Source organism: Phaethon lepturus, unplaced genomic scaffold, assembly GCF_000687285.1.
Source record: "Phaethon lepturus isolate BGI_N335 unplaced genomic scaffold, ASM68728v1 scaffold5198, whole genome shotgun sequence".
Taxonomy (NCBI): Eukaryota; Metazoa; Chordata; class Aves; order Phaethontiformes; family Phaethontidae; genus Phaethon; species Phaethon lepturus.
In genome coordinates this window covers 590-13,065 of record NW_010558142.1, presented here as the reverse complement: position 1 = coordinate 13,065, position 12,476 = coordinate 590, and the positions used below count along the sequence as shown (strand labels likewise).

Sequence of the window (12,476 nt, the reverse complement as noted above, 5' to 3'; positions counted from 1 at the left end):
CTCCTCTTTTTTCACTGCAGTAGAAAAAAAGATAAATGCATTTTTCTTTAGTTGACCATATAATTATATTCTAACCACAGCAGTAAAGCAGCAATGAGTAGGATTTAAAAAAGAAACAAACACTAGGCCAATGGTAATGGAAAAATTGCAGAAATTGTTTTGATGGCATGTACAGTCGATAGGTGTTCTCCAGTTCTTCAGAAGAACTGGAAACCATTGCAACAGTAAGTGTTATGTCCTGAAGACATGGAGATGAAAACCAATTTAAAAAGGAACAAAGTAAAAAGAAAAAAAAAAAATGAACTATCATAATGCAGTCCTGTAAACATGCTGTGCATCTTAATGCCTTTGGTTTCTCTTCAGTAAGCAGGAACCTTGACTCAGCAAAAGATTTCAAGTTCTTCAAAGCAAAATTAGTTAATGCATAAGTGTTTCCTGGGTATTCATTCAATCATATAGAATCACAGAACAGTTTGGGTTGGAAAGGACCTTTAAAGGCCATCTAGTCCGACCCCCCTGCAGTGAGAAGGGACATCTTCAACTAGATCACGTTGCTCAGAGCCCCGTCCAACCTGACCTGGAATGTTGCCAGGGATGGGGCAACTACCACCTCTCTGGGCAACCTGGGCCAGTGTTTCACCACACTCACTGGGAAAAATTGCTTCCTTAGATCTAGTCTAAATCTGCCCTCTTTTAGTTTCAAACCATTACCCCTTCTCCTATCACAACAGGCCCCGCTAAAAAGCCTGTCCCCATCTTTCCTATAGCCCCCCTTTAAGCACTGGAAGGCTGCAGTAAGATCTCCCCAGAGCCTTCTCTTCCCCAAGCTGAACAACCCCAACTCTCTCAGCCTGTCCTCACAGGAGAGGTGTTCCATCCCTCTGATTATCTTCGTGGCCCTCCTCTGGACCCACTCCAACAGGTCCATGTCTTTCCTGTGCTGAGGGCTCCAGAGCTGGATGCAGGACTCCAGGTGGGATCTCACCAGAGTGGAGTAGAGGGGCAGAATCCCCTCCCTCGACCCGCTGGCCACACTGCTTTGGATGCAGCCCAGGATACAGCTGGCCTTCTGGGCTGTGAGTGCACATTGCTGGCTCATGTCCAGCTTTTCTTTCACCAAGGACCTTCAACTCCTTCTCAGCAGGGCTGCTCTCAATCCCTTCATCCCCCAGCCTGTACTGATACCAGGGGTATCAGGACCCTGCACTTCGCCTTGTTGAATCTTAAAATGGAATTATAAAAAAGTTAAAATGGGATATGAGTGATCTTGTTGGATCAATATTTAGGAAGCATAGGTATTCAACAGCTCAGTGTCAAGTCCTTAATGCTTAGAAAATTCAGTCCCACGCTTTGCAATTTCATGGATTTTTAATATATGAAAATAGTATTGTTTATTTGTCAAAGTTTGCAAAAAATAAACTGCATTCATAAAGTTTTCTTTACAAGTGAAGCAGCAAAGACAATTGTTATTTATATAATTTTTATAACAACAAGAAAGGGATTAGCATTCTTAAGTTAATTTTAATTTGGTAGTTTGTAAGTACTTGGCAAATAAAGTTTGATTTTCTTACTAGTTTTTCTTTTATAGCAGGGATAAATAAAGCTTTTTCATATATTATAGGAGGCTTGTCCTTCACAACAGATCCACTTTCCAATTCACAGAAAAGTGAGTCTCATATCCAGCAAAGCATAACTAAGCAAAACTTAACTGAAGTCCGTTCAGCACATGCAGTTCCCAAAGCACTGGACAGAAATGATTAACTCCTGCAGACACATGGAATGCTGTAAACTATTCTGAGGCATAAGACCTTTAACGCACAGAAATCGTGACCATGACTTCAGCTGTGCAAAAGCCTCTGCTTCTATAAAACATAGATGGATATTTCATACCTTCCCAAGACTTTTCTTAATGAAATATCCCACTAACTTCTGTGGTCTCTGCTGATACTCCACAAGTACATCATGTGAGCTACTAATCTGATCCCCTTCAAGCCGATTCAGAAGAGTGACACACACTACAGCAGCTAGAAATTAAAAGACAGCATTAGTTAGGGATGACATTCTGGGACTTCTACAGTCCGAAAACATAAACATTTGAACTAACAGCTAGAAAATTAGAAATATGAGAGAAAACAAATGCCCCAAAATGGTGCACAGTCACATAAGGTGCTAGGGGACTAGTATGCTGTGGATGATATAAAAAAGGTTACAAATAGTTTAAGACAAGTGATTGCTACATTAATAGAGCAAGAGCTCTCAGGCATTTGCAGATACTTGCTATTGTATCATGATTCTTATGTTTTTCTGGATAGGAATTATGTTTCACAAGTACACAGAACTTGCCTGGTAGGAATTGAGCAGAGACGCCATTCTAGCAGGCGTAGTTAGAGCCCTCTGCTACGTACCTTACCCCCAACTCAAACCTCTGTGCCGAAATCCCATCCCCAGGGAACCAGCAGATGAGCTGCTTCCACATTCATGGATGGGGAACACAGCAAATACATGAGTATCTCATGGATCACCTCAGGCGTATCTGCTGCCTTTTGGTAACCAGAGCCCCAAAGGTAAAACCCCTCCTTTCACTCCAGCGGAGCTCTACCATCGATCTTCTGTACCTGTGCCAACTTGCAGAGTACAAGCAGTAATACACATTACAGACCTACACGATAGAGACAGCAAAAGGGACCGGGCTCAGCGATAGCCTGGGTTGGGTTTTTAAGCATTCACGAGTCAGAATGAACTGAGGGTCTTTTTACTTATTTTTCTTCATTTCGTCCTCCTTGAGTTTAAGGAAGTTTGAGAAACATCAGTGTTTTAAAATCGGCAAATTCCTTGCCAAGGAAAGTGCGAGACTATAGTAAACACAGTAAGTAGAAAGGCAGTGTATTACATTCTTTGTAATCGCTTATATTTTTTTCTACTCTTTACTGAAAATTAGCTTGTGTAAAAAATTGAAAAATCATTTTATGATTAGGAATGGTTTATTCATGATGGTACTAAAAATCTTTAACTCTTTAAGAATTAAAGCAGTAAGTCTACACAAAAGACATCTATTTTCAATTTGATAAGAAAGTACAGAAAGTGATTATAGTTTTATGTATAGGAGAATCACCTGATTGATTAAATCAACCAGTTGCTTCCTGTAAACTTCAAAAACTAACTGAAGAAAACAAATTAATGCTATAGGGTCATCAGGTATTTTAATGATCTATGTGCTTTCCACAGGCTGGAATACCAAATGACAGGACTAAACTGTGTAAGAACTATGTGATGAAGTTTGCATAAATTTTTAATACATATGACACAAACAAAACAATCCTAGCAACAGAACTATAACCGTCTGCATATAAAAAACCCCAACAGTTCTGGTCTGTTAACACCTCATTCACAGTTTTTACCACAAACCCCCTGCAATGCAGAAAACTTCCTGCAGCTTGAGTAAAGTGACTTTAAGTTAGCTTACCTTTGACACCGCTGAGATTACACATTGCAGCAAATACAGAAGACTCCATCTCTATGTTTCTGACACCTGAATCGTAAGCTTCCTTCAAATATTGCAGCTTCTCTTCTTCATTATACAAGCAGATTGCACCATCCAACCTGCCCTGTCCTACAAAGTCATTTTGCAGAAATTTTCAGTGATGAAGTCACAGAACAAATTCAGTTTCTAAAACACCCACTTATTGCAGTTTCCCCTATATAGTGTGCAGCTTTTACTGCTATTTATTTTCATGCACAAGACAAAAAGGACAAAATGATTCTTCGCTATTGATAGAGCTTCTACATTTTACTTGTATTTTTTATAATGTGACTCACAGTAATTTAATTGGTCTTCTCCAGCTTAAATTCTCAAATTCATAAATGGGAAAATGTAAGTAGTATTTTCCTGCATGTGGGGCATGTGTCAAAATCCAGCAACAAATTTTAAGCTGTGTGGAAGTGCTGCACTTTTAGTATGTTTAAACATTGCTTAGAAAAACTGCCAGGCTTGAAAATGCCCTCCTGATGCTACCTTAAAAGGGTGAAAATTTTATTATTTACAGACTCTCTAAGGTGAGAGAAGAGTCATCTCTTAAGCTAACTAGGTAATACTATTACCAATTTTTGGGAAAATTAGTTGATGCAAATTATTCAAGACTAACACCTACAGACAAAACGGCAGCAGGTTAGGTTATGTACAGTAAAGTTAAATTACACAGTGTTTTACTCAGTACCTTTCAGTTTTCAGGAAATGTACTCCTACATTAATGGCCTTGAGTTTGTTCTCAGTTTTTGCTGTGTGAGTTGAAAACATTCCTGACACTTTTTTTTTTAGTGTGATTGGTGTTTGAGGAGATACAGAAACTGACAGTGTCTGCTTCTGGCCAAGCTTGAGCACTGTTGTGAAGACCACGAGTTCCCCTCTACACTGCGTTTGAAAGATGTTTGTAAATAGACTTGGGAGATCAGAAAAGCACCTGAATGCCTATACATTTACCCAAAGTAAGCCTTGGAGGTTTGCCTCTCCTACGTAGCAGCACTGACACAACTCAGCAAAATACTGCCTTCAGTTGTCGGATCACTGCTTTGCTCAAAACGTGCATGGGAAACAAGTTCCAACACTTCTTTTAGGAAAGATTTACTTTAGACACTTAACCAGTGGGGGGGAAAAAAAAAAATCCCAAAACAACCACAAATAATTCTCACTCCTCTAACTCTCTAGGGATGCCTCATCTTGTGACAAACATACCTAACTGACAAGTATGTCAAAAGTATTTCAGAGGATCTATTAGAGCTGGCGGAGATAAACCTCCACAAAATTAAAAGTTCAATACAGCAAACTGCTAAGCACAACGCTTGATCTTACGTATACAAAAAACAGGTTAATTACGGTTGTGACAACTCAAAGAAGGGAATGCATTCTGTTCAATTAACTGGAACCTTAATGTTAAAATATTATTCAATATTTATCTGTTGCTGCTTACCAGTATACTTCTGTTAGTCTGTCACCAGCCTTACCTTCATAGAAATCCAAAGTGCACATAGTGTTTCCAATGACTGTATTGAATTGATTGATTTCTTCACTGCACTGCATCAGTTCCTTAGCTAGCTGTTCATCTAGGTTTGTACTGCGAATTATAGTCTTTCCCAGAATAACCTGTTCAAACTGAGGTTTGAAGGTGGCATCTACAGACTGTCTAGTTATAACCACTGAGCCTGGCTCCAGACCTACAGGGCGGGGGGGGAGGGGAAAAAAAAAAAGCTTCATAATGTGGTTAATGCTTTGTTTCCACAAACATAAAACACAGATCTTGACCAAATTCTGCTTCTTTTAAAGGTGGCAATTTTGCCCCCAAATTCACAAGAAAATTTTTTGTGCATGCCTACCTGCTTCAGTTTATTATTACAAATAATTTTTGAACGAATTAAATTTTTACTTTTTCACTACATATTCTTTCTTATCTCATACTTGTACAGGACAGGAATGTCCTTCTCTTTACTTTGTCAGATCTCCTATATGCTTTTTCTCTATGCAGAGAGGCAGATATTGCCTTTTCTTTCAAAATTACAGAAGCAAAACGTTTCTTCATCTGTGCAAAACTGTTCTGACCATCAATCATTTGCATGTCCTAAAAAGATGCTTTGATTTGAATTAAAAAAAGAAACCAAGAGGGGAAATACCTATTCCACCAGAGGTGCCAATGCGAATAATGGTTATGTTGGAACACTTGGCATGATACAACAGTTTGATCAGCTCGTGCAACATGATTGAAATAGAAGGAATGCCCATACCGTGCTGAAATGAAAGCAGAAATTCATATTCAACATTCACACAGACAATGCAAAATATATACGGAAGGAGGAGCTGGACAGTATCTCCTTCCTGATATTTTTTCCCAAATGTCACTTAACTCACTCCCACAAAAACCCTAACCTATGGGCCTACTGAAAGGCTACTGCAGGTAAACGGAAAGACTCCCTCTGACTTCGGTGGACTATGGACAAAGCACGATATTTCTAAAAATCATTAATTATAATATTTACATTTTCAAAAGTATAAGCAGTTTCCTTTACTAATAGTTGACAAATGCACTTCATTATATATCCTCTCTTAAACACAAGAAAAACCCATTCTGATTTTTTTACCAACCTGAAGTGCTAGTAAGTAGTTAAGCTAAAATTTTTCAAAACACAGACATTGTGGTTTAGCCACAAGTTCAGCATATATGTCCACCTCAACTTGCATGAAAATATGGTAATTATAACCCAAAAGAAAGGGTGCAGCATGATACTATAGTTATGCAATTGCAATTAAAGTATGGAACTGTATCTTAAGGTTAAAACTGTATCTTAAAATTAAAGGTATGAAGTTTTAAAATGCATACATGAGTTGGCAGCACAAGTCCCATGGAATTCTACTTTTAAGCTATGTTAACACATTCAACAATGCCACTTTAGATACTTAGCTATGGATGCCATTTTTTCCAATACTCCACATGCACTGGGCCAGCTTTTTTCCCCATTGTTCAGGGTACAGAACAGGGATGAGGCAACACTAAGTCTGCTCAAAAATTTATAAGGCCATCCTTGCAACATCTCAGTGGCATACTGCAGAAAAAGAAGGCAAGAAAGGAACGAAGGTCTCTGAGATTTGCCCCTTTACATGACAGGGCTAAAAAGTAATTCTTAATTAGCCGACTGCACTATTTTGAGCATGGCTGATACAATCTTAAAGATCTGACTCTACTAAGTGTTTAAAAGAAGTGTGCATTCATATTTTCCACTTTGAACAGCATCATTGAACTGTGTCTGATATCTGATTAAGTGAGGTACTTACACTGACTGATAAAACAGGTCCCACTTTGTACATTGCGTAACGGTCAGTTCCCGCACAGATGTTGGGATAGTCACAACCAGGGCTCCCAAGCCCCAGTTCTTCAGCTATGTAGGCAATAAAAGCTTTCATCCGTGAAGGACTTCCTCCAACACATACAAACTGGTGTGGACAGTATTCAGCACAACAAAGTCAATTGCATGATTTGGTATATCAAAGAACATGCAAAGATCAACAAAAGGATGCAAACACCGTCAGTTAACACAAAGCTATTCCCAAATGTGGTTCTTCTCATAATCATTCTAAAAGGCTATGAAGAAAAACTATGCAAAAAAACCCCTCACCCTTCTATATAGCACTCAAGTGCCTTCATCCTGTTTAAAATAGTAAAAGACAGATATTGACTTGAAGGCCCCCCAAAAGGGAATTCTATCTGAACAAAGACTGCAGCATTTGTCATTCTACTGGATGGAAAGAGAACATCAGAAACAATTATCCTCCGTTTTGCTTGATATTGAAAGTGACAAGAACCGACAAAATCTTATCTCCTTTCCATTAATTCCTCAATTGGTGGTATGCCGACACATTTAGTCTTATTTTGACGACAGCGACACTTCCACCTCCTGCAGAAAAGCTTAGGCTTGCTAAATGAAATTAAGCTTCTTACCTTTACATCTCCAAACAATGCCGGGAAATCATGGGTACCAGTCCCAAGAGCAAAATGATAGAGGATGTCTTCTTTCATTTTCTCTAGGTGAGGGTTGCAGAGATGGATAAAATTCTCTCTGTCAGGACAGCAGCATTGTGAAATGTATAGAATCATAGAACAGTTTGGGTTGGAAAGGACCTTTAAAGGCCATCTAGTCCATCCCCCCTGCAGTGAGCAGGGACATCTTCAACTAGACCAGGTTGCTCAGAGCCCCAGCCAGCCTGACCTGGAATGCTTCCAGAGATGGGGCAACTACACCTCTCTGGGCAACCTGTGCAAGTGTTTCACCACCCTCACTGGGAAAAATTGCTTCCTTATATCTAGTCAAAATCTACCATCTTCTAGTTTAAAACCACTACCCCTTGTCCTATAGCAACAGGCTCCGCTAAAAAGTCTGTCCCATCTTTCCTATAGGCCCCCTTTAAGTACTGGAAGGCTGCAATAAGGTCCTCCTGGAGACTTCTCCAGCCTGAACAACCCCAGCTCTCTCAGTCTGCCCTCATAGGGGAGGTGTATAGAGTATATACAAAAGCCTACATTGAACAGATGTTAACTTTGCAAAGTCAAGCAGGAAATGTTGGGAAATGCCACACCTAAGTATGGCTGCACTACCTTATTTTCGTTCTTCATGTGTTACATTAAGGAAATCCTGAATTTCATAATCTTACATCTCATACTAAATCACATATGATATTTAACATTTCATTCATTGCACAGGATGAAATTGAAGAAATGAAGAAAAGCCCAGATGGTTTTCTTGCATCACTGTTGCATTTGCAACAGTGCAACCTTTATCTTAAACAATATTAAAGCTGTGAACCAGGGTCTTTATGGAGAGCAGAACAATGGGAGCAGGACCAGGGAATATTCAGTAGACCACCTTACTACCTAGAAAATCTACAGCAAAGTTGAAAAGCAAAATTGGCCTCTGTGTTTTGACCAACCCTCCTAGCCACTGGAGAGCGGTGGGAAGATTTGGGCTTTATAGACAAATGGAATGTCTGGCAATTTGGCCCACTTTAACTGTGTCATCCAGCCAAGAGGAAAAAAACTCTATGGCATGAGGCTGCTAACAGCAGCACAGAGGATCTGAAGTAGGAGACGAAAGAAGCAAATGGAAATCTGAAGCAAAGAAAAAAACATGGAAAGGAAAAAAAATGCAAGAAAAGAGAAAAAGAGGAAGAGGTAAGAATTCACTTCCTCTTAAGTTGCTTCCTGTAAGTGAGTGATAGAGCTTAAAAAAAAAAATCTTTCTGAAGAAAGGAAACTACAAGGCAAGAACAGACAACCGAACTACTTAGCATGTGTGATCACCTTCATGGAAAATTTGGTAGGGTACTAACTAAGCAAGCTGAATGATTCATAACACGTCTGCCTTCTGTGCTTGATGGTTTAAGTTCAATTGAAACAGGTAGGAAAGACTAGCCAATAATCACAAGCTTGAGCAAAATACTATTTTGGCCATTACTTCAAAGTGGTTTCTGAGAGATGAAATCAAGTAATAAATATCTTCCAGACACAAGAAGATGACTTAATAGCTTAATGAAGGTTCACTGCAGTCACAGCATAGCTCAGCAAATTCAAAGTACTTTGTCAGAGGAGACAAACAAAAGAGTTTGCCTGGAGCTTATGCAAAAAAATTGTTAAAGAGTTTTCAGGAACAACTCTGAAGCCTAAACATAGGCGTTTAGGCGCTATTTTAGATGGTTTAGGTTATCTTGTCCATCTTCTAATGCCTCTCCAGAAGGGCAGTGCTTTTCTGTAGGTCCTATGTCTTATCTGCCAATCCTGTGCAGGATGTATTGGTTACCTTAAGGAGCCAAAAGTGGTCTAGCTGCCCATACTGAGGTCACTGAACTGTTCCTCAGAGAGCAAAGAAAATAGTTAAAACCCCAATAGTCTGAGTATATAAATGCTTTCTGTTGTTGAAGTCCTCTCCCTAGTGTCACTAACTATGCAGCCGCACAGCCAAAATAAGAGGTATCATCCCAATCCACCCTGCTTGTCCCTGCCCACCACAGACTACCACCATCAGTAACTGCAAAAGCAGCCCAACAAAGCAGGTGGTTCATTTGCTCCTTCAGTAGTAATTCCTTTCCATTTCCCAAATGCCCCATTTGCCTTCATATAAATCCCACTTGAGGTGGAAGCAAAGGCGTTGGCTGCCTTTCTTCCCTCTGAGAGACCTGTTTGACTCCAGGAGAAATAAAGAGCAGGTTTACAGCTCTTCAGAAAGGCACAGACAGCCCAGGAGTTTGCCAGCTCAACGTAAGCAGAAATTCCAGGCTGCCTTCTCTGAATTATTCCTGTTTGGTTTTGTGGGGCTCTCTACTCGTATTTAATGGGTCACTCACTAATCAGATCAAATAGCTGGCTGTGGTGGTGTTTATTGGAATGGCTTTTACATACGAATAGAATATGATTTGAAATCACTTTACAGTTCGTTCTCAGGCAAGCAAAAAATATTTCCTTCTTTATGAGAAGATCAGCAATAAAAGCTTCTCTCCAGGAAATAAACTGGGAAGAGGCAAGGCCTCTATTGAAAGTACAGGGAAATTCATGTGGTATGTGCCAACACCACTGTCCTCACACCCGGCCTAAATACAGCTTCCTTCCTCAGCAGTGTCTATATTTCACCTTTTTCATCTCATACCCCACCAGCAATGCTCTTCAACCCACCACCTCACTGCAGCTAGGGGCTGTTACTAACTTGCATTGGTTATCTGCCCATCCAGATCTAATTGCAGACTTGGACCCTGGGGTAAAATGGGCAATAAAAGTAAGCATATTATTATGTGTACCTAGGACCAATGCCATGGATTTACAGTAGAGGCAAAGTTTGCCTGGTAAAAATCTTTGGCCTGTAACTCTAAGGAGCAGACAATTTATTCCCCTCACGCTGTTGTAAAGCTTCTAACACTTCTCGGGATTAAACAAAACATGAGTATCTGAGCACTTAACATGCATGTATGGTTTTACTAAAATAAGCTTAAAGTACAGATTAGAGAAACAGATTGAAATGTTTGTTCAAATTTTTGAAGCAGGTAGGTCTGGCCATATGCAGCAACCAAAGTCAACATTTCAACAGTTCATTGGATTAAAAAAAAATAAAAATAAAAACATCACCTATGCTTAGAAAAATTCACTGTGGTGCTAAATGAAAAAGGTTAGCCAGCAAAGCCTTTCTGTGTACATGTGGTTAAAGCAGATAAAGACTCAATTTGCCAAAACAGTTTCTACTAGATATTTGACATTATAATCAACATTTGTATCATAAACTTCATCTTAAACTAAATGAGTGTGTAATGAGTTTGGGGAGGAAGGTAAGTGTAAACTTTGACAAGCTAATTAATTTCTGAATCTTACTTTGAAGACTGTTCATCATCAGTTTTCTTCTCATTTGAGACACCAGGAGCCATGTATGCTTATACCTAGAATTATATTTAAAAAAAATAGATATAAGTGCCTCAGAATAGCATCACCTGGAAAGCTAGCATCATTAACAGTGATAGAAACTTTCTATATAGATGATACTGTCATGAGTATTACAATCCCAAAATAATCCAGCTACACTGCAGCTTTTATAGCTGTAGAAAAATGAGCATCTCCAGTTTCTTATGGCCAAGCATCACCACTTTCAAACCACTGAAGCCTAAACTAATCCCTTGCTAACATATTCCCATCTCACCACCATCTCCGTTCTGTGGCATGTATAACAGCTGGCTCACAGGCCAGAGAGAGGAAAGTCTCATAGCTAAGTAATCTCCTTTCTTCTATACCTCCCACAGTGACTGCTTGAACTAGCTTTACCTCCCTTTCACCTCTGGCTCCAGAAGGTCTCCAAATCTATCTCTAACTGTCATATGCCTGAAACCTGAGCTCCAGGAAGCATCTTACTCATAATATCCTCTCCATTAAACTCCTACTGACCTTAAGAGCATTTCTATCTGCCGCTGCCTAAGGGTGAGGAAGACTAAACCAAACATGACTCCAAAAAGTCCCAGCACTCTAGTCCATCATCCATCTTGAACATGTTTTTTCCTAATCCATTACCCTAACGTATACCAAAAAACTTCTGTTTTCTGCATTCTCCTTTACATTTAAATAGACAAAAGTATCACTAAGACTTTGGTGCTGATACGATGACAGAATTATAATTATAGAATGATTCATTTGTTATTATTTTCAGAAGTGACTAAGGCTACGTGCCAAAGTTGGTACTTTCTGGGAATGCCCTTACAGGAAGTATTGAATCACAATGTTTTGCTCTACCGTCCCTTACAAAGGCCCTGACAGCATGTAGATTATAATAGGGACTGGATTATAACCCTTAAAAACCCCAGGATCACACTACAAGGAAATAGAAAGAAATCGATCTTGCAAGAGAGTTACATAATACATGAATTTTGAAAGAATTGAAGAACCAAATGAAATAAACCTTAAGGCTGCCTGTTAAAAGCCACTGAATAATGGAAGTGTATTAAAATTTACAAAGGCAATTAGTTTTCTTCATTTAAATGATTAACCTTTATTAAGCAGACCTAAGCTTCACATGTACTAGATGTACTAAACATACTAGAATCTATGCTCAAGGAGGTTAAGTATAAAAGTCGCATTTAGAATCAATTATGTATCTTTATGGTCATATGATTAGAAACGGTTACTACAGGGTATCTTTATTGTACCATGTACATCATGGGGAAAATGCATAATTTTTCCCAAGAAAACTACAGTGCTGTGAGTCCTAATAACAAAGAGTTGGAAGATAAGAAGCAGCAGCAAAGTGATTTTTATGTACCTAAATGACAAATGGCTGCCAATAAACTGCAGATATTCATTCAGCTGCTGTTCACAGTATTAAGCAACCACATGATTTTTAACTATGTTCTTGGTTCTGTGACCACCTAGGTAATGATGTACTTCAAAAAACTGAGAACAAAGTTCTGACAGTCC

General features: G+C 39.2%; 1 protein-coding gene across 2 annotated transcripts; it reads right to left on the bottom strand.

Annotated features, from left to right (window-relative positions):
- Window positions 1-1,461: 1,461 nt before the first annotated feature.
- UPP1 (uridine phosphorylase 1) lies at window positions 1,462-10,956 on the bottom strand. 2 transcript variants are annotated; one of them, XM_010292948.1, is made up of 7 exons: window positions 10,890-10,956; window positions 7,482-7,599; window positions 6,818-6,976; window positions 5,662-5,776; window positions 4,999-5,208; window positions 3,464-3,610; window positions 1,462-2,024 (listed from the first exon to the last, which is right to left on the bottom strand). In XM_010292948.1, exons 1-7 carry the CDS (start codon window positions 10,940-10,942, stop codon window positions 1,885-1,887), a joined length of 942 nt encoding a protein of 313 aa, XP_010291250.1. In that variant the 5' UTR covers window positions 10,943-10,956; the 3' UTR covers window positions 1,462-1,884. The 2 variants fall into 2 exon arrangements, with proteins under 2 accessions (XP_010291250.1, XP_010291251.1); XM_010292949.1 differs by lacking the exons at window positions 5,662-5,776; window positions 6,818-6,976; window positions 7,482-7,599 and having other exon boundaries at window positions 10,899-10,923.
- Window positions 10,957-12,476: the final 1,520 nt, after the last annotated feature.

Excerpts from the sequence above, each read along its gene's own strand:
- UPP1 (XM_010292948.1), bottom strand. The coding sequence starts at position 10,942 with ATGGCTCCTGGTGTCTCAAATGAGAAGAAAACTGATGATGAACAGTCT. Across the intron at positions 6,977-7,481 it reads CATTGTTTGGAGATGTAAAG|TTTGTATGTGTTGGAGGAAG; the intron begins GTAAGAAGCTTA and ends TGTCCACACCAG. Across the intron at positions 5,777-6,817 it reads GACCTGTTTTATCAGTCAGT|CACGGTATGGGCATTCCTTC; the intron begins GTAAGTACCTCA and ends CTTTCATTTCAG.